Source organism: Neltuma alba, unplaced genomic scaffold (assembly GCF_004799145.2).
Source record: "Neltuma alba isolate B1F8T4 unplaced genomic scaffold, ASM479914v2 tig00013589_pilon, whole genome shotgun sequence".
Lineage (NCBI taxonomy): Eukaryota > Viridiplantae > Streptophyta > Magnoliopsida > Fabales > Fabaceae > Neltuma > Neltuma alba.
The window spans coordinates 16,645-37,752 of record NW_021637786.1 but is presented as its reverse complement, the minus strand read 5'-3'; the positions used below and the strand labels follow the sequence as shown (position 1 = coordinate 37,752).

At 38.1% G+C, this 21,108-nt stretch overlaps 6 protein-coding genes across 11 annotated transcripts; 2 read left to right on the top strand and 4 right to left on the bottom strand.

The window, feature by feature from the left end:
* The first annotated feature begins 1,251 nt into the window (after positions 1-1,251).
* Positions 1,252-2,042, top strand: LOC114738386 (wound-induced protein 1-like). Its single transcript, XM_028926427.1, has 2 exons — positions 1,252-1,306; positions 1,416-2,042. The coding sequence occupies exons 1-2, from the start codon at positions 1,252-1,254 to the stop codon at positions 1,904-1,906; spliced, it is 546 nt and encodes a 181-aa protein (XP_028782260.1). The 3' UTR covers positions 1,907-2,042.
* A 1,123-nt stretch (positions 2,043-3,165) lies between these two features.
* LOC114738382 (staphylococcal-like nuclease CAN2) lies at positions 3,166-6,474 on the bottom strand. Of its 4 annotated transcripts, none has more exons than XM_028926417.1 (11): positions 6,146-6,474; positions 5,506-5,561; positions 5,316-5,430; positions 5,125-5,235; positions 4,855-5,042; positions 4,721-4,789; positions 4,465-4,624; positions 4,307-4,375; positions 4,127-4,217; positions 3,720-3,809; positions 3,168-3,618 (listed from the first exon to the last, which is right to left on the bottom strand). In XM_028926417.1, the coding sequence occupies exons 1-10, from the start codon at positions 6,296-6,298 to the stop codon at positions 3,754-3,756; spliced, it is 1,068 nt and encodes a 355-aa protein (XP_028782250.1). In that variant the 5' UTR covers positions 6,299-6,474; the 3' UTR covers positions 3,168-3,618; positions 3,720-3,753. The 4 variants fall into 4 exon arrangements, with proteins under 4 accessions (XP_028782249.1, XP_028782250.1, XP_028782253.1 ...); XM_028926418.1 differs by having other exon boundaries at positions 3,171-3,521; XM_028926416.1 differs by having other exon boundaries at positions 3,166-3,809.
* Positions 6,475-7,645: 1,171 nt separating this feature from the next.
* On the top strand, positions 7,646-8,553 carry LOC114738385 (heavy metal-associated isoprenylated plant protein 32-like). Of its 2 annotated transcripts, XM_028926426.1 has the most exons (3): positions 7,646-7,926; positions 8,039-8,114; positions 8,215-8,553. In XM_028926426.1, the coding sequence occupies exons 1-3, from the start codon at positions 7,918-7,920 to the stop codon at positions 8,349-8,351; spliced, it is 222 nt and encodes a 73-aa protein (XP_028782259.1). In that variant the 5' UTR covers positions 7,646-7,917; the 3' UTR covers positions 8,352-8,553. The 2 variants fall into 2 exon arrangements, with proteins under 2 accessions (XP_028782259.1, XP_028782258.1); XM_028926425.1 differs by lacking the exon at positions 7,646-7,926 and having other exon boundaries at positions 7,933-8,114.
* Positions 8,522-20,749, bottom strand: LOC114738384 (protein EARLY RESPONSIVE TO DEHYDRATION 15-like). Of its 2 annotated transcripts, XM_028926423.1 has the most exons (4): positions 18,730-18,736; positions 17,715-17,719; positions 8,965-9,204; positions 8,522-8,883 (listed from the first exon to the last, which is right to left on the bottom strand). In XM_028926423.1, exons 3-4 carry the CDS (start codon positions 9,197-9,199, stop codon positions 8,702-8,704), a joined length of 417 nt encoding a protein of 138 aa, XP_028782256.1. In that variant the 5' UTR covers positions 9,200-9,204; positions 17,715-17,719; positions 18,730-18,736; the 3' UTR covers positions 8,522-8,701. The 2 variants fall into 2 exon arrangements, with proteins under 2 accessions (XP_028782256.1, XP_028782255.1); XM_028926422.1 differs by lacking the exons at positions 17,715-17,719; positions 18,730-18,736 and adding an exon at positions 20,746-20,749.
* On the bottom strand, positions 10,702-17,248 carry LOC114738383 (biotin carboxyl carrier protein of acetyl-CoA carboxylase). Its single transcript, XM_028926421.1, has 10 exons — positions 17,209-17,248; positions 16,649-16,957; positions 15,163-15,366; positions 14,707-14,780; positions 14,209-14,262; positions 13,531-13,782; positions 13,341-13,403; positions 12,583-12,651; positions 12,458-12,503; positions 10,702-11,100 (listed from the first exon to the last, which is right to left on the bottom strand). The coding sequence occupies exons 2-10, from the start codon at positions 16,680-16,682 to the stop codon at positions 11,039-11,041; spliced, it is 858 nt and encodes a 285-aa protein (XP_028782254.1). The 5' UTR covers positions 16,683-16,957; positions 17,209-17,248; the 3' UTR covers positions 10,702-11,038.
* LOC114738381 (uncharacterized) lies at positions 17,669-19,419 on the bottom strand. The gene is made up of 2 exons (XM_028926415.1): positions 18,548-19,419; positions 17,669-18,333 (listed from the first exon to the last, which is right to left on the bottom strand). Exons 1-2 carry the CDS (start codon positions 19,399-19,401, stop codon positions 17,694-17,696), a joined length of 1,494 nt encoding a protein of 497 aa, XP_028782248.1. The 5' UTR covers positions 19,402-19,419; the 3' UTR covers positions 17,669-17,693.
* Positions 20,750-21,108: the final 359 nt, after the last annotated feature.

Below are 21,108 nucleotides of genomic sequence, written 5' to 3'. Positions count from 1 at the left end.
TGGATTTAATCTAAAATGGTTTTGAAAGAGCGGTTGTCACAGGGGACAGCGAAGCCAGCTCAGCCTTGAGAACAACCTTATCATATGAGTCAGTTTGGTGCAACAAAGAATTGAGAGCGGTTTATGTGTAGAGCTTGGCACTTGTTATAAACTCCTCACTTAGTGTACACTATAAAATGAGTTTTATATTTAAAATTAAAAAAATATAAAGTAATGAAGCATACGACCCCACTGAGACGATGGTATTATTGTATATGATTATATTACAATAAGAGGGAGTGAATAATGATGGAAGAGAGAAAAAGAATGTGGGAGACACAGGACATACAGCAGATTTTTTTTTGGTTTTTTGTTTTGGTAGGCATAGTTATCTTCTTATTAGATGTAATCCTGTTCGAAACATTATCAGGCACTAAATATAGACCACTCTTTTAACGGGAATTTAAATTTTAATTTATCATGTTATAATAAATTAGTCTTTTTTGCTAAATCAAAATCCTATTAGTTGGATTGGATGGATGGAGGCAGGTGAGATGTGCCCCATCATCAACATCACTCTGTCTTGTTATTATCCATGCTGATGTGATGTCTCCTCCATTTCCATCTCGCCTCGCCTCTGTCCACGATTCATCAACGTGAAGATAACCTATCAAATTCTTACTGTTCCCAGTTTATGATGTGCATTGCTTTGCTAAATCACACCCTCGTTTCATACATACATGCATCCACATGAACAACCCACTCTTCACAAAACTTATCTACCCTCCTTACTCCTTTTTTTTTTTACGATGATAAAAGAAAGTAGCAAAAACTACTCCACAAGAAACAAAAAGTGGCCGTCAATATCATGGCAGATTTTTAGGACAGATCGAAGATTCGAAGTAGTGGCGTCTTCTGGTACTATGTCATGTAACTTGAATAATCTTCTCTGTCCAAATTATCATATTCATCCGGCTCAAAACAAAGATAAATATCAAGTGTGGGTCCTTTTCATTATACAGATTCCTTATCAATCTCAAACATGAACCAGATTTATTTAGCCAGGCGATGTCCAACCCAAACAGCCAAAACATTCACCATCTCCCACCGTTTTGACCTCCCGCCGTTCTTATTCCAACTAATGTTTCTACTTTCTACTCACGAGATGGATTGAAAAAAAAAAATGAAAAATCAGGGAAACAAATATATATAAAATATGAAGGGGAAAAAAAGAAGAAAAAGGTAAATGAGATTAGTGCCCGCAGGCTCGGCATGCTCTCAGTCTCTAGCACACATCGCCACGTCACCACTCAGCATATTGATATTGGTAAGTGGGGGAATGCATGACGATTCAAGGGGCGGAGGAGCATACCAAAACCCCTATTAATGCCGCCCACCTTCACCTCGCGTCTTCCATAACACTGCTTCCCTAGCAGTCCCATACTCCCACTCGCTCTCGCAAGAACTGGCTAACTCCCAAGCAAGAGAGGAAGACAATGATTCCAGCCGTAAGAAGCTGGTTTTGACTCTGTACGACGCCCTCAACTCAGGCGACTCTGAAACGGTGGTCGGGATTGTGGCCTCCCATCTCGAGTGGTGGTTCCACGGTCCTCCTTCCCATCAGTTTTTGATGCGCTTGCTCACCGGTCATCCCTCCTCCAGCCACACCTTCCGCTTCCTTCCGCAGTCTATCGCATCCTTCGGCCCCACCGTCGTGGTCGAGGGGTGCGACCCTTCCCGCTCCATCTCCTGGGTCCACGCCTGGACCGTCGCGGATGGGATAATTACCCAAGTAAGGGAGTACTTCGACACTTCCCTTACCGTCGCCCGCTTCGGCCATTCCAATTCCTCCGATGACTCCCTCTGGGAGAGCACCGTCTCCAACCTCGTCGGCAAATCCGTGCCGGGACTAGTGCTGGCCCTTTAACACTGTAATCACGTCCGTCCGGCCATTAGTGACAACTACTAATTAAGACATACGAATCCGGGACTTTGCTCTCAACTACGATACAGGGAAACGGGAAAGGCGATTCTCGGTGCCCTGGTTATTTAGAATGTACTTTGGTCATTATAACTTTGTATCTATATATTGCTGTGGCCTGTGCGTGAGAGTGATTATGTTTGGAAACGTGATTGGTATATCCCGGTGGTCGCCCGGGAACATCTTGTATGATGATGATGATGATGCTGTATTGTGGTATTTTGACGAAGCAATAAGACAAACGTTTCTACGTCCCGAGTCCTCCTTGTTATGCGCATCCTTACTAATGATGTCTAGCTCTTGTTAGCTTGACGCTCCCAAGGCGGTCGTCTCGTTGGGAGAAAATAAAGACCGGTGCTGATTCCAGCTCTTGTTTTGCATTTCCCCCCTTACAACCATACTGCTGCTTTTTTTACCAAAAGAAAAAAAAACTCATACTGCTACTTAAAATCTAAAAAAATGATAAAAAATTTAAAATTATTAAATATTAAATAAGGTATAGTAACAATACTTTATTTAATGTTGATAATACTAAATTTGCAGATAGTAACAAATTTTTGTTGGTATTTCTTATTTGATGTTTAGGGGGTGTTTGGATAAGATCAAAACTATGGTTTTAGAAGTGCTTTTACAGTATACGAAACAAATATGTGAAGGAGATTGTCTCGATTTGCAGAAAAGTGCTTCTGAAAAGTGATTTTAAGGGCATCCAAACACCCCCTAGTCATTTTTAACCTTTTTTTTTAATCATTTTTCTTAAAATCTACAAATCTATTATTACCTTGGTTTAATTTTGATATCATCTTCAGTCCTTTTTTGCCTCCGTAATATTACTTCTGATCCTAATTATAAGAGTTAGTTGACTAATTTGAGAAAATTAAGAAAGTAGTTGAGTTAGTTATTTATCATAAATAGGTGTTGTCTTTACTAAAATATCGTTACTAATCAAGTATATTGATTAGAACTACCATTGTTAAAAAGACTATTTTAGGAAAAAATATATAAATATGAGAGACAAAATGAATTGGGATCTTATATTTAGGATTAAAATAAAAGTCAAACAAAATTTTATATTAAGGATGGGGTAGTATTAATATATAAAAACCAGGCGGCGGGTATATATAATTCTAGCTAGGATTAATTTTTTTAAAAAAATTAAAAATCTTGAACCTTTATGTAATGACACATTTTATTTGAGTATTATCTACATGAAGTCATGTCATTTTTTTAACCATCTCGGAAGGTTTTTTCACCTTCTCAATGATTACATATATTCTAATTAATAGATTCCATCAATGAATTGTGTTACTATTTGGCCATGTTCATTACTTGCCTTTTATATTTATATATTTATGAAAAAAACGTAAGACGAATCCATGCGAACTCTAACCATATTAGTATTTGTTTTTAAATAACAAATATATTAGACTGAGAACATTGACAAGAGCATGCATGAGGTGGTTGTTTGAATTGTCCAGACTCGCCCTCAAGCTGGAGGAGGACAGCTGCCGGCCCGCGCGCCTTGGGAGATTTCCACCGGTGCAGAAATTCCGAAGGACCACTGCTTCGCGCAATTAATAGTTAAGGCTTCCCATAAATGAAGAGCGCGAGAACGAGATCATAAGATAGTACTCATAATCAAACACGTCCATCATATTCTGCCATTACTGCCATAAACTAGTTTTTTTCCTTCGACTTGTTATGAAAAGATGCATCAATCGCTAATGACATGGGAATTGGTGTGGTGTGATTTGCTTACTTGTAACCAGCTTTCTCCCCATGCTACATCGCTACTATACGAGTGTCGAGGAAGGAATAATCGATACTTCATTCCTGGATTCCCTTATTTCTGCGTATTTGCAAGTACGGGATAATGGTTGCATTTGTATCAACCATATATACTTCGGAAAATTACTAGTTCCTATTTTAATTCCATAGTTCGTTGATATATGAATAGGTAGCTTGATTTCACTTGAACAATGCTTGTTAGTTTCAAATCTTGTAGTAGAGGCACACAAGTTAATTTCTTTAGATCTAAAATGAATCCTTCGCCCTTTTGGTTACATAGAAATTTATTAATAATTCAACTCACATTGCACCATCCTAGAGGCTTCCTGGCGTGGCGATTCATTCTCATAGTACGTAGTAGGGGACCAAGTTATCTACCTTCTCGTTGGTCCTTCCTCCATTCCCATGGCTTCTCAGGATTTGATGAAGCCCATAGTCCGACCCGCTTTGCTTTAGCTTCCTTTTCCCACTATAATAACACACAATATCTAATAAGGAAACACACAATGCTACTCCCAATTAAGATTTTAAAAAATTGGCAAAGCACAAGTTACTGACTATTTCAAATTCCTTCCTCTTGTCATAGGCTGCATAATGCCATGCGAGTCCCTTCTTTAGCATCAACTCCTTGTCAATCAGCCAAAAAGAACAAGAAAATTAGATTAGTTTTGAGTTCAACAAAGCTTAAGCAAGCTAGATTGGGAGTAAGGTGATACCTGTACAAAAAGACCATTGCAATAAATATCACCCACGGAACGTCCATAACGATCCTCATCATAAACGAGGACCTTCAAGGGCTTCCCTTGAACAATTTTTGTCAGCTCGTTTTTAGCTTCTTTCCCATATGGCATTTTGCCCTCTGGCGCATCAATTCCCCTGTTTTATTTTCTCTCTCAGAATATACATTAATTATTAGCATCCACCCACAACAGCAGCTTTGAAGCTTCTAATCAATTTATATCTGAGGATTACCTTAGTCGAATTCTGTACTTCCGTGCAAGGACTTCCCCATTTTGAAGATTAATCACCCTAAACAAGAAACTTTTTCAAAGCTTATTTCCAATTATAAACATAGACAATTAACATTAGAAAACTATAACACCAACCGATATCCCGAATCAATAATTTGCTGGTGAAGGGCATCGGCCTCTGCATAGTTTCTTTGAGCACGAGCTCCCGATCTTTGAACTGCTGCTGCGTGGACATGACTAGGGACAAAAGATGACTCTCTAGGGTCTGCTGTGCTCACATAAACTGTTATAGTATCACCATCCGCCACAGCTTTTGCATCAACCTAGTTTCATTGATACAATCACCTAATTGAAATACATGTACTTGCCTCTTAATTTTGTTTTGCATTAAAATGATGTTCCTACCGGCAAGGTGTGTAGTTCAAATTGTACCCCCTCTGGCAAGGAAGTAGGGGGTTTAAAAGTTGCTTCGACAAGGTCATGTGGTTGAGGAAGACCATAAAAGGCCAACAATCCCTATAATATTAAGCAAGCAAAACTATTAGTACGTGTTCTTAGAGCGCCCTATAAAATTTTGGGGAAAAAGATTTTTGTACCTCAACATCAGCCTTTTGATGTCTTTTTAGAGTCTGAATAATGAGTCTAGCTGCTTCCTCAGGGGTTTTGGGAGGGGGTCTTGATTCCTTCCATGCATCTATTAGTTTTCTATACCTGCAAATTTTGTGAAAAGCATATTAATTGTTATATTTCTTCCTTTCGAGTTGAAGTAAATGATGTTTACTTTACCAGTTAGCTTGCGCCTTCTTTGATGACACAACATGCTTGCTTAGTCCTTCGGGGACCTTAACAAGTGAGAGGAAATATAGTGAGAACTGGCGTTAAATTTTGAAACGACTCACTTTATATTGTTTCCAAACATCAAACTTGCAAACTTCTATGCAAAAAGCAACGATACATTAAAATCTAAAAGTGAGATTATATCAAAGAGTTAACTGAATTCACCAATTATAACCAACATTTTGAAATTATCAGAATTGGACCGGTTGACAAAGGACCTCAAACCATGCTCCTTTCAGCTCATTCTTCCAAGTTTATCAGAATTGGAATTTGATGTATCCCCAAATTATAGTGTTTCATGAACCAAGTGTAGCCTTCCCATGATTCTACAAAATTAATTTGGACGCGAGAGAATTTTGCTTTTTCCAAACTTTTCTTAATTTCTTTTGGCATTTTACTACTTTTCTCTAGCTGGACTAGGCTAGATTAAAGAGTTTTAGAAGTCTGAGGGGTCAAAAAATTTCGGCGAGCTAGTAGAATGAATTCGAAAGGAAATCGAAGAAAGCTCATGATGGTCTAAAATATCCGGAAAAAGAATGAAAAAGGCGATTATATAGTGAAAGGGAGGAGATGAAAGGAATCAAGAAACCTCAGAGGTGATATCAAAGTGGAAGAGATCTTGGGCAAGAGCGGATACGCCGACGGTGGAGGAGGAAACTCCGTGAGGGCCAAGTGAATCGGAGTCACCAGCTGCGGTGGACTCGCCACAATAGCTGTACAGAAATCGCAGAGCATTTCCCATGCCTCTCCTCCTGATTCGATGTCGCAGGTCAAGCAGCTAAGTCCGTCTCACGGATCAAGCAGGAGGGCCATTAAACAACGTGTCGCTTTTGGATGAAGATATTAGCTTTCGGACTCGCCAATGTGGGGAGCAAGAGATAGGTGGCGGGTTATGATTGGTCGTAGGTGGATTCACCGTGGTTTATTTCTGCGGATAGAGATGGATCTACCCAGAGGTGAAATTTCTACGTCAACGATTTGGCTTGCGTTGAGGTGAATAAGGGAATCCACGCTCCATTTCCTGAGCGTGGGGAAAGTGAACTCTCCTAAATATCTTTTGGCGCATTTCGCTGCTTGGTTGCGAGAAGCTCGTACTCTGTTCCGGGATGCTAAATTCTGGTGCGTGCTTCAAATGTACCAGCCATTACCCTTTCCCCTCATTTGCTTTTTTACTGTGGAAAAAAGGGGATAACCACAATTTTGCCTAAAAACATCCAGTTTCTGGTGAGTCTGCCAATACACGAAATTTTCGAGCATGATTTGCAGCCTATAACTTTGAATACGGTTTATTTTTGCAACCAAATTTGAAGTGTAGGACCAACTTTTTATTATTTTTGATCCCTTGTGTTAAATTAACCAGGGCTGGATGATTCTCACTCGTATGAGGGAGGAAACAAACAACGTTTTAAGACGATGGGGTTATTCGGAAGCCTCAAACCCCTGACAATGTTTACTGTTTTTTGTACTGGCACTGCTATTAGCGTATTAGTTTCTTTTCACTTCGTTCAATCGAAGAACAAGAGGAAAAAAGGCTTTCTTTTTTCTCCACCCATTAAAAAAAGAAAGTCTTTCTTTAATGTTTGGGGTCACTTTAATTCATGAGGAAGGAACTACAAAGCATGTGGCCACCAATGAGGGGAATAATTGACGCGGTCACTACCCTCCAGAAGGCATAAACTATGACCGAAAGCAATATTGCCCGCAATCATGGCCAAAGGACCTAAGTGAAAGCGTTGGAAGGCGTACCAAATACCAATCATGCGCCTTGTCACTTGTCACCCTTACTCTTTATCATAATAAATTTAGATCTATTCGATGTTCTCTTTACACCTCTTTATATTCAATCTTATTTACCTATTTAATCATTCATTTTATTTAAGGGGCATATATGTACACCTATTTTGAAAAGCGAAGTGAATATGTATTGAAATCTTTATAGCTTTGCCTGATGTTTAATAGTCCTTATAGTTGTTTTTTTTTTGGTAGCAATCACCTGAAAACTTGATTAAAATTTAAGCGCCCTCAATTAAAAATGGGGTAACTGCACATTAATTTTTCCCAAGTAAAATGATACTATAAAGACAATTTTTCGTTTGATCATGGAAGCCATCTCTTTCCCACCACAACAGCAGAGTCAACATCCCACGAATTCCCAGAAAGGCTGTAAGAGTGAGAATGCAGCCCCCCTTCTCTTGCCTCCACCCTTATTTTTCCCTTCCTCTCGTCCTATGTTGTATATAATAAATTGTACTCCTCCTCCCCCTCAACACTCACCTCATCCTCTTCGCTCGCTTTCTATTTGGTCCTCAATTTACCACCAATACCAATCCCCCCCCCCGGCTTACCATCTCTATTCTAGACATGACCAACGTAAGTGCTCATTACCTCCCCTTCTTGCTATTTCAATTTCTTTTGCTTTTTTTCTCTCCGTGTCGTGATGGAATTGAATGAAAACTTGTATTTATTGTGTGTCGATCGCAAGGTGGTGGAAGTGAAAGTCGGTTTGCACTGTGACGACTGTATCAAGAAAATCCTCAAAGCCATCAAGAAGATCCAAGGTACGTGCTGGTCCATCCTACTTCCCTCAGGATCTAAATTAATTATAACAGCTTCCTGCTTCCTTGTTGGTCACAATAATTCGAATTCTTGGTTTAGCAGATATTGAGACCTATAACGTGGACACGCAGCTAAACAAGGTCACCGTTACAGGAAACGTCACAACGGAACAAGTCATTAGAGTTCTCCACAAGATTGGAAAGAACGCCACCGCCTGGGACCAATTCACGTCAAATTGAACCCTCAACGATCAACTCTCAGTTCTATATTACAAATGACTCTGCAGGCGCGACATGATACAATCAGTGAAAAATCTGTAGTAGGCACTAGTAGTATCTTTGAAGAGATTAGATGCACATAATCCTGCCATCTTTCGCCTTCTTCAGCAGGATACCGTTATAATATTCAGTTTTTACCAACATAAAAAGGAACTTGACTTCATTCAGAGTCTTAACGACGGCCAAGATCAAGCTTGTCGTTTTATTTAATGCTAAATACAGGTAATACATCAAGCGGAGAAAAGAAAGGCCGAGATGAGAGTGTCACTGTACAGACGGGGTTGAGAGCGAGGGCTCCGAGAAAGAAGAGTCTACCTCGGCTGCTGAATGGTCCGCGGACTGACCATCCTGACCTTGGCAATCTTAGGAACCTTCTGAGCATACCTCGGTAGTTCTGCCCAGCCCGAATCTCGTCGCCATTTCAACGCCCCCATAGTCACCAATTCCCTATGATACTTCCCAGCCGCCTCCTCCTCCTCCTCTAATGCATTCTCTGCACCACGTTAAAAAAAAAAAAAATTAAGGTGAATGAAAAAGGGAAGATGAAAATTGAGAACGAGAAGGGAGAACTTACGTGAGCATAGTTGAAATAGAAGTTGATCGTCAAAGAAAGCGTTCTGATGGGGATCTTCCAGGGCTTGGGGATCTTGAAAGCACTCGCGGAGCCAGTAGTGGCGGAAGCAGGGGGAAGAATGGACGAGGTGCCACCACTGATCGGAGAAATCCTCCACAGTACGGAAGAACATTGGGACGAACAAGGGGGCGTTTGGATCCAGGGGGGAGGAGGTTATTGTGGGAGCTGAAGACATGACCACTTCCATGGCTGCTTGGGGTTTCGGAAAAGATGTGGGTGATGATTGTCCGAACCAAAAGCCTCGCTTTATACAAGAGATGGAGCCAACCAAAGGGGCTCGGACTTGTCTTTTACTATTACCAACATAACAATCCCCACCGGATTGTATACCCACTGTTTTAGGCTAAACCGCTAGCCGTTGATAAACCGATATATGGATAAATCATTTTTCGTTTTACATAGATAATTTTATTTAAAATTTAATAATTTTTTAATTTTATCCCTATTTAATATATATTATACTTTATATAAATAAAATTAATACAATAATAAATTAGGGGTAAAATATTAAAAAAATTTCTCAGTATCTTATAAATAAGACAAAAAAATCTTTTCTTTACTTTATAAATAAGACTATAAGAGTAACAAGTTTTATTTCTTTAATAAAAATATTTTTATAATTACTTTAGTAGCAGTATATATTTTCAGCATCCCCTCCGATTTTTTTCTCAAGTAAGATTAATAATTTAAATCTTGTGAATAAAAAAAAATAACAATGAGTGTAATTGGCAGCACCGGGCACATACCATCCTTCAACACACGGAAAACTTTAAATTTTGCGACTCATTTTAACGTATTTTATGTAGATTTAAAATTTATCAACTTTTTAATTTTATTTTATTTAATATACAGGTAACTAAAATACTTTCCCCGCTGTTAGGTGTGCCAGCACGTGCGTCAGGAACAGCATATGGCAATTATGGATGTCGATCCTCATCCATGCAAACAAGGTTCCACGCCAGTTTATTCGCTCCTCATCGTCAATGCCGGGGTCACTCCCTCACTCGCCCACTCGCCCCCGCATGCTCCGGCACTTGCATTCCTCACGAGTCATTTGATCTCCTGGCTCTATGAAATGGATCACATGGGGTTTTTTTTTTTTGATCTGAAAGATCACATGGGGTTTATATCTTGTGTTTCCACAACGTATTCCTCCTACAATCTTTAATATAAAACTTATTTAGTTAATTTAATTAAATTTAAAAAGTTAAATAAATTAATTAATTATAAAAAATATAACATATTTCATTTTTTTTAATATTCTTCCTTTCTCTTCTACTTGATATAGTTGAGAAAGTATTTATAGAAGCAATTTAGAAAAAAATGATAAATATGATAAATAAATTTTATATTTAGAATCAAAATCAACTTAACAATTAAATCTTATATTAAAAACCAGATAAATATTTTATTTGATATATATCATCGGTTTCTTTTTCTTTCTTTTTTGCCAACTATATATCATCACTTTCTTAACTTAATTCAATTTTAAAATTGATTTTATCCATTATAAATTATATCTTAACTTGATTACTTTTTACTATCATAATAAAAAAAATCTATTTCATTTTCAAGCAATTTTTTAAACTATCCGTATATACGAGCACTCAATGAAGTCAGGATAAATTTCCAGTACGGCCCCGCCAATGCAAATTGCCACCAGGCCCTTTTATGAGATGTTTAATAAGATTCTCTTTTGTATGTATTTCTAATAAAAAAAATATGAAACCAGGGTACAAAGTACTATCATCGTCAAAGGATGTGCCACTCGAATACACAGATATTAGCAATTATTGTTGAATCCACCGCTGAAACTCTTCCACCAACAAGCCCATACAAAAACACCCCCCCCCCCCCAAAACAAAAAAACCCCTGGACCGGCGCAAAATCGAAAAATAAATGAACAACCTAAGTTCCATATCCCAATGAAGCCCTAAAAAAAAGTTCCATATCCCAAAGCTTTCTATCTTTGAACATCAGCAAGACAAATCGTCGTCACTAGGAAACGGCTTGCTTACTTGATATCATGGAATGCCGGCAACACAGCAGCGAGAGGATCTCCATAACCAACCGCCTCTGTCATAAACAGCACAAAACAATGAGCAATGTATCGGTGATGCGTATTTTCCAAAACTCATCCATCGTCAAATTGAAGCCGTAGAACTATAAATGTAAAGCGTCAGTTGCGGTAACTCAGTCTCTCATTGCTTACTAGGTTTCATCATATCTCCTTGACGTAAAACCCTACTGTGGATACCAAAATATGGAAGCACCCATCAAGATGGTGGCAACCTGCCAACCTCTATGCACAATATCAGGTCAATAGTCCTAGATCCTGACAATGAGCTATGAATAAATCTATAGGACAGATCAACCCCAAAAAAAAAATCACAAATCTTTGCTACCTAGACAGAGTAACAGAATTAAACCATCAAAATCTGAGGGTTTACAACATTTCTACTCATTTAGCAGTAATTAGATAGCTCATGAAAACTGATATATCCACTGTGCCAGTGCAATCACACAAACCTTCGAGAAAATTAATCAGAGGTGAACGCAGCCAGTGGTAAGGTTTATACATTTGGTAAGTGAGCATTTTCACACTAGGATGCAATATACCCCATCCACGTACTGTGTAGTAAATATAATGCAGTGTAAAATAAAGGAAAACACAATAAAAAGGTAATTTTGAAGATGAGAAATGCTCTTTATGTCCCTGAGTAGAACTCATTGATAAAAAATACAATTAATATTGTATTTTCACACTAGGATGCAATATACCCCATCCACGTACTGTGTAGTAAATATAATGCAGTGTAAAATAAAGGAAAACACAATAAAGAGGTAATTTTGAAGATGAGAAATGCTCTTTATGTCCCTGAGTAGAACTCAGTGATAAAAAATACAATTAATATTGTACAATGAAATAGTCATAACAAAGGTAAACTAGATGCTGTGTTTTTTAAATTAAGTTGTGAAATAAGAATTCTTTTTTTTTTTCAGTAGAAAGTGGATTCATTGAACAAAAATTATGTACAGGGCATTTTACAGCTTGAATAAACTTGAGCTACTGTAAATGAAGAGAGTCAAAAGCAAAAGCCAAACAGAAATAAGAATTCTTTTCCTTGTTTGTTGTATAATAAGGTTTTAGTATCTTCAGTGTAGGGAAATTCAAGTTTCCCTTAACATGGCATGCCTATTAAAAATCTTTCAAACAAGAATGAAATATTTTGAATGTAAAATTCTAGATATCCAACAATTTCAAGATTTAATATGATCCATAATGCAAAACACACATCTGAAATAATGTACTATCTTGCATAACAACAGATAACGGACGATTTACTGAATAGCATAGAGAAGCTTCAAATTACATGAGCTCATGTCAAACAATTGAAGACGTTTTCAAAATAAAAGTTAATAGAAATTATACCTCCATCCTCATAAAGTAGCTTCAATACTTCTCCAGCCACATCAGACTGCAAAAATTCAAAAATAAAATCACCCAGCAGAAGTCGATATTTCTAAGGATCCACAACAAATTAGAAGACAGAGCACCTTGACAGGAAGTTCGGTGCCAAACTGATCCAAATACCCTATGACTTGTCCTTCTTTGATTATATCACCCTGCATATTTCAAGAACAAATGTAGACATTTGAGTTCATGCAGAAATTCAGGGACTGAATTAAGGAGCAAATGTGCGGAGAATTATGTTTAGGATGTTCATTCAAAGTGAGATCCTCCAATAAATTGACACAGCATGTCACATAAAATGGTTATCAAAATGAAAATATGCAGACCAACTGTAACAAGGAAAAAAAAAGCCGGTCAACGTTTTTCTAAATACCAAAGATGAAGTATTCAGCTTACCTGTCACAGTTCCCAAATAACTTTGCTAATTAGAGGGGGGGGAAATTGAAAAATACTGAAGCTACTGATATCATATTGTATAAACGCTTAGAACTACTAGCTTAATTACCAATAACAGAAATAAATCCACAAAATCAATGCAAGGAGGAAAAAAATGGAATAAAAGAAAGAAAGGAAAAGGCAAAAAGAGACGAAGAAGAAGCCTTCCTTTTTTACTTAGCAATATCTGTTATGTCCTGTAATCATTACTCAACAGTTTCGATTCTTTTTATTGCTTTTTTTTAAATTTAAAAAAAAGGCACGGACACAAAGGACATTCTTCATTCTCAAAATCATGTTTGTTTTTCATTTTAATTTTTTCAATTCATTTTGTGAACTAAATGGGCCTTAAGAAAATAGTGACACTCTGACGGAGTATGGGAAACGAAAAGCAAACCGTAGGTACCTCTTTACAGATAGGAGGTTGCCTCTTTCCTTTCACAGTCCTACCTCTTCGGAATGAGCCAACCTAAGAAGGGGAGCATAAAGGGGGAAGATACATATAAAATGATGAAAACTAAACATGGTCCCAGTCAAAGAAATGGTTGACTAGTAAACGTAGAGCCCACTGTAGTCATTAGTAATAGGTAACATACCGTCGGTGATGATATTAGGACAAAAGTATTGTTGCCAGAAGCCTCCAATGATGCCAACTTTGATGACTTCTCTAAGGAAACATTTACAAATGGACTATTTTTCTCTGAAGATGATTTTGGAGGAGGTGATGCAGGGGCTGATTCAACCACGGCCTGAGTTGGAATAGGTAGTGGTGTACCTGGTGAAACAATGGGCATAGGAGCTGTCGCTGCTCCGATGTTTCTCTTAAGATTCATTTCAAACTCTCCGACCTAACGAAATAGTAGTAAAATAAGGTCATCGACAAGATTATAGATATATGCGCATTTTCTAATGATCCGGGGCATTAAAAAAAATGTGTAGTTAGATAACAGTTGGTAATGTAACATCAAATAATATCCAGTACTTCGGTTTATGCTCAACATTCCAGTCACGTTATAAAATGAGGGAAAATTATATAAATATGACAAATCGAGATAGGAAATAAATCCCAACAGAAACATTCTCAAATTGGTCAGTTGCTATCGTGTATTTTGAGCAAACCGTATTTTTTATTTGACTTGAATTTTACTGAGTGCAACATATTCGAGGGCTATATACATTCAGCTAACTAGTCGCAGAACACAATTATTGAAGTGCAATAGCAATAAGCTACTATAACTTTTACAGAAGCAACGAACAAGAGAATAGAAGGTCACCTTTAATTTCAGCTCAGCAATTTCAGTCTCATCACAAACCTCTAATACTAAAGCCTGACCATAAGAAAAATGGACATGACACCAGTCAGCAAAACAAAACACGAGATGCAATAATAGATGGCAAGTAACTTCACTGTCAAATTGAAGAACTTCAAAAAATTCAAACGAGACCAAGGTAATGTAAATTTGATGGGCAGAAGGATGAAAACAGAAAGAGAATCAAAGTGGACCAACCATGTTTTGAAGAACCAAAGAGAAGTAGGAGTTTATAAGATTCACATTTCAACATGTCTGTTGATAAATACAATTCTGTGGTCTTGGACAAAAGTTGGCCATCACAAGAAAAAGTTACATTCTCTTCATTTCTTCTTGATGGAAAACAAAAGGTAGTTTTATTCATGAGCACATTGAGGTGTTAACCTACCAAGTTATATCATTTGTGAATAATACTTAACAAATATGAATATGAAGGTGCTAGTGAACTAAAGAAATTATGACCTCAAATCCATGAGGAAAGGTAGTTTGCAAGGGCTTTTTCTCTGAGGAGTCTTGTGAAGAGCTAGACAAAGAAGCTGTAACATCATAATGAAACTATCAGGTCTTGGAAGCTAAGAAAACAAACAACAAAAAACTGACCAAGCCATCATATGTCTTTCCCCCAACTTAATCACGTGGTCAAACCACTGGCATAGGTTTGAAGTTCAAAATTGATAAAAATTATAAAAGGCATAGGGGGCATATTATCCTGGATCTGAACATGCCAAAATCAACTTGTTACTAAGCCTTCCAAAACATATATAAATTGTGGGAGAAAATTCAACTTTTATAGATAAGAACAAAAATAAAAAGTTTAATATAAGAACAAAGAATGATAAGATTCACATCATTCATTCAACTTGATACAAGGAACAAAAATATAAATACATCGTCCTGCACAGAATAAAAATAACTTACCATCTAACTTGCTTGCTTTGATAGTTTCAGTTGATTTTGCACATGTTATTAGTGTTCGCTTCCACTTGAATTGAGAACTGAGGTGCTTCTCACCATTTGCCAACCATTGGAAGTTAAGTCCAGAGTTCCGTATGGCATTATGCATGGGAATTACATATGGCTTCTCAAGTGAGGATCGCACGTGTAACATGGTGTTTATGGGACCTGATGTCCAAAAGTAATAATTAAGACTTTGATTTCCATCACTTGCACAATGATCATACCAAGCAGCAACGTACATTTGCCAAAAAGACAAAAAATGAATTCATGACTATACATTCTTGTAAAATCAGGCAGTCCTATCCAAATTGATGTTTTTCTGTAGATAGTAATTTAAGTGCTTGATAAGTGTATCGAAGGAGTGACAAGTCAAACTACACAAATGTGCGATTAATGCCACATATGTCAACTCAAAACCCTAAAAAACATGTAAATAGCCTTAGAATCAGGAATTAAAGTTTCTGATAAACACAGTAATTACTCAAGGGCAGAAGTAGCACCAATATTTTTTCAAATTGCACAGGTGATTCTAGGCAATGGAATCTTACTCAGTCCAGTCAATTGTTAGATGATTAGCCAGCTGCGCTAGCGACAAGCTATAGAGGAAAAATGAATGACCAATAACTTTTTGGAATAACACTTAAACGAAAAATATTCTGAAACATTCCTTTATCAGTCAAACAAAAATAAGCCTAGAAACTTTCAGTCTTGCTGGTTGTCGCCAATGTTATACTCCCAAATGTCAGTCAATCACCAGGTCAGATGTAAGGTGACAGCACCCGTCAATTACTTGAAGCGCCAAGAAGTCCAGGCAATGGCGCCTACTGTGGCCTAGAAAAACTATGGCTGAGTATCTGGTGAACAGTTGTTTTAACTTTACCCGCGCTCCAAAAAAATGAATAAAAGAAAAGAAAAGAAATGCGCAAAGACCCGCCCCCTAATTATAAACCACCATGCCCCCTCTAATCGGTGGTCCTCTTCAGCTCTGAGTACGATAACGTTTTAAGTCCTCTGTATCACAGCAAGAACCAACCTCTATTAGCATAGAGGTGAACCGGCAAGCTTTTCTTTGGATAGAATCTCCCGCCAAAGTCCAAACTGAAAAATCATAGCTGATTAACTGTGGGAGGCAATCCAACAGCATCGGTCGTGCATTTAGTTCAATAGCACAGCTGACATGCACCCAATCTCAAGCAACAAGCAGCAGCTTGCTGCTTCCTAAGGCTAAATGAAACACCAGCATTTCTTTGAACTACGGAACGGCAACCAAAAAAAAAAAAATCAAAACTGTTTGCAACTTTCGATATCTTGACATTATGCGATTTCAGTTTCCTTAGTACAGATCAAACAAGAAGAGAACCAAAACAAGCTCAAATCACGCATTTCAAAAAATTGCATTTAGCCTAACTCATTCATGCAAACACAATATAGAGAGAAGGGGAAATACGGTGAAAAGAACGGAGAGCAGCGGAGGACTCCATCGAACCGAGAACGAACAGAGGCGCAGAGATTGCGAATAGAGGGGGACAAATGGGGCGAGTAATGCAGTAGGAGAAGCTTTGGTTTAGAAGCAGAGAATAGGATTGCTACAGTGCTTTTGATTTTGATATCTTCTTCGAGATGTCCGCCTTTCTCTTCAGTTTCTCCGCTCTCAATTGGAGGTCCTTCTCACTAACATGCGCCGGGGGTTGTGTATCAACTTTCACCACAACTCTCCCTCGCATTTCCGCCTCCTTGTCATGTGTGGAGTCAAAATCTGAGCAGTTGGTCTCGTAAAAATGGAAGATTAGTAATTCATTAAACTATGTCATTTTAAAATAATTCTTGATAATTTAAAATGGATGGCTAAAATTAAATTGAAAAAAAACTAGCAGCTCAAATCTTCTTTTTTACTTAATTGAACGGAACATTTTTTTTTTGGTTTACGAAGGGAACATTATAGTTGACGGTAAAGTAGCAGCACAATTTTTAATAGTAGAGATTCAGAATCGTGTGATGTTGACGCACCGGAAGATTAATGCTCTAACAATAAGTACTTGTGTTGGTAAAAAAATATCAAGAAATGCATGAACGAGTTTGGGTTCAGGCTTCATGCTGAATGGGCTGGGGCTGATCCAGAAACTATGTGTTTGAATTGAGACACGTCAGAGTCATTGTCATAATTGCAATCGATAATCTGTCCTCGTGGGCTCTAATAAAAAATTTTAAAATTAGGCTCATGCAAGTTTCAAACCTTTCCCACTACTCCGAATCCATTTTTATACCATTTTCCTCTACCAAACCTACTTCACTTACTATATAGCAAACGTGACGAAAAGTGACAGGAATCAAGTAGGGAAGAGCAAAGCAGGGTATAATAATTAGGTGGACTATACATAATTAATGGTATTCCAGGCTGTCGAGATTTCATAATTGGCTAATTCAAGGCCAAGCCAATATAGAGAGGTTATAATTATATGGTAATGGGCATGCATGGCATCGAGGCTTGAAAGCTACGCCACATTGAGAAGGACCATCTCTCGAAACTGCAGCCTCCTAGTTTCGCTGTAGAAGGTCTTGTGTTTGTTTGGCCAATAAGTTAACCAGACCCAGCCCTTTATCTCCCACTCCATCGTCTTCCCCGCGGCGGCTCTCTCGACTTTCCACCGCACGCTCTCTCCATACTCATCGCCGGCAAATATAACCCCTCCTTGGCGGGTGAAAGGACGGTAGGCGCTGGAGTAGCGGTCTTTGAACCAAGACTTGGGGTTAAGCAACTCAAACTTGGAAGGCTTGGACGAGAAGACTTCCTTGCCATCCACGCTATCGTGAAGGAACCAGTTCAAATTAGCACTGTAGCCGTACACTGATTGCTCGAATTTCCAGGGCTTCAGACTGACGGTGGTGGATTCGCCGGCTGATACTTTTAAACCCATGTAGGGATTAGGAGGCTCAAAGGAGGCTTCAATGCTCTTGTCTATGCCAATCTCCCTTCGAGGGTTCTCTGATGATTTTGCAACTGAAACGCTGAGCACTTGGTTTTGCAGTGTGGGTGTCAGCTGCAGAAATATTCTCGAGGGAAAATGTTTCTCGTCTGCTCCTGCGCCTCGTTCTCTCATCAGAGTCTCGTTCACCAGTTTCACCACGTCGCACCTGCCAACGAAAATTTAGTACCAGAAAAAAAAAAATCAACATTCTTATTGGATAAAATTCACCTTAAAAGCATTTTTTGTCTTCTCTCATATTTAGAAGATCTCTTCAGCCCACAAATTATTTTATCTAAATAACAAGATACTGAGAAGAATTTGTCCCGATTTGATTCATTAGCTTTGCTGATATCGGAGCATGCATGGGTAATGTTGAGTACCTTATGTTGTCGATGTTGACCATGATCTCAACCCACTTGTCTTTGAGTATGACTCTGTAGTTGAACTGGAAAACACCTTCGAGTTGGTGATATTTGAGAGAGAATTTAAGTCTCTCATCATCTGCTGGATAGTTGTTTGAACTCTCGACGTCCATGCTTATGACAGGACAATACAACTGAACTTTCCATAACCCAGACGTCGAGAGAGAATAGGAAAACAGAGGAGATGGTGTTCTAAACGAGCCGTGATACTGATGTGCTGCTTGCAGTTCCGCAATCCAATTACTAATGGCCAGGTTCAAAGATCGCATCCACTGTTCTTCCAAGTTTGACCCCAACAGTTTCATCAGCGACTTGGAAGCTTGTCTTGACTCACAATTTGTCAAGTGCCGTTTGATAGTGCTAAGACACCCGGAACGAAGATCTGAAGGAGCTTCGTATATGCAAACTAGGAACAAAAGAGTGAGAAATGCAAGATTGAAAATGTCCGGGAATTTTGAGATGGAATCGACGTTGACGAATTTCATGAAGGAGCTGTGCTGGCTGGGGCCATAAAGGAGGACGTCCTGGATGATATTGACGAGGAGTTTGGAAATGGTCACATCGTCTCCCAGCTTGATGGCCTTGATAGGTTTTGAAGTCCAGAGGGAAATAGGGATGCTGAAGTCGGCAATAAGATTGGCGAAACACAGGTTTGGGGACTGGGGATTTTTGGAAACGGTAAGACAGAGGGATGGTTGGGACGATGAGATTGAAGAACATATGGACATGGAGAAGGAGTCTGCGGTCCATTGTGAGAGAGGCGGAAGGGTACGAATCCAGCGAAACACATCAGGAAAGCTGCAATGAGCCATGAAGAAGAAGCTTCCCAAGATGGATTGGGGGCAGTATGGGTGGGCTATACATAATATAGTGTCTGTCCATGTAATGGGTAAAAAAGCAGAGATTCGGGTGGGGAAAGAAAAGTCAAAAGTTAAACATTTGATTACGACGACGATTGGCATGTGATGGAAGCAAAGGTAGTTCTACAAGAAAACTGGTCGCTGACGTTTCTTCGCCTGCTGGAACTCCCATCCAGGGGGGGAAAAAAAATCCCTACTGCCCACACGAAAGATGAAATTAATAATTGATGCACCAAGTATATATTCTGCGGCAGGTATATATCCTGGAGTAGATCTGACGGGGTTCATGTGAATAAAAAGTGAATTACAATGAAATCATAGGCAAGAAAAACAATTGAAAAACAAGTATCAGAGATTGTTATTTTCATTTTGTCAGGTTGTTAAAATTGTTATTTAGACTTTTTAATAATTATTTTTCTATTATGGGATTTGATTGTAATTTTTTTTTAAATAAAAGGCATCACAGGAAGGGATTAATTAAAAGGAATATATGAGGAGCAGTAAGAATTCGGAACACGGGCTGCGAACTAGAAAAAGAAATACAGGACGGAAAAGATTAAAGATATGAGGTTGGAACAAGTAATATAGATGAGGACGCAAGCACATTGTGAATAATTGACTGCTTTAAATGATACCTTGACAAAACCAGCAAATGCACCTCTATAACATATTCGCGGCTACTCTTCCTTGTTTTTGCCAAACTCTTCCCGTCAGTTTTATACAAAACTATTTTACTGAAAGTAACCAGATCATCAAAATACTTAAAAAATGAAATTTGTTTTAGATTAACCTCTACTTAAAACATAAATTTAAAAAAAATCTTAAAACGCCCCAAATAAAATGATTGAAACAAAAGTTAAGTAATATTCCACTTTTTATATGCACAAGTGAATAATACACAGAGATGTCAAAAATTTCTAGAAGATCACTCGTATACAGGAACGAAGGGAGCGCACGTGTGCGCGTTTAGGAGGATGAGACCTCAGAATAAGGTGCTTCCCCTTATGATCCTCTCTCCCTTCCCCCTCACAAAAGCAATTAGCAATAGATGCTCTTAATTAATTAAATGCTCCGACGTATGCACTGCCTAATATTACTCATTTTCCTTTGCGTGACCAATATAATAATGATACTACATTGTTTTTTCAGTTTGGCATGGATGACCTCACTAACCCCGGTGAACATAATACACTTGCTTATCTCTGTTACTCCTCCGATCCTTAATATAAGACTCATTTAACTAATTTGATTGGATTAAGAAAGTCAGGTAAGTTAGTTAATTATAAGAAAAATGACACATTTTTCCTAAAACACCATAATCATCTTTATTAATACCCTCTCTCCCTCTTCTACTTGATTGTGGTTGAAGGAGTATCCATAGAGGTAATTTAGAAAAAATTGATAAATATGATAAATGAGTCTTATATTTAAGAACAAAACCAATTCAAGAATTGAGTCCTATATTAAAGATCGGAGGAGTACTATTTATCTATATTTTCCCAATGCATGTGGAAAAACTTTAAACGACAATTAAAATGAAGCGAAGGGAACCATACTTATACTAACTAATCATCATTCCTAGTCCATCCAATCAATATTTTAATTTATGTTTATATTTCATATATGTATTTATAAAATGCAAAATAAATCGTAATATTT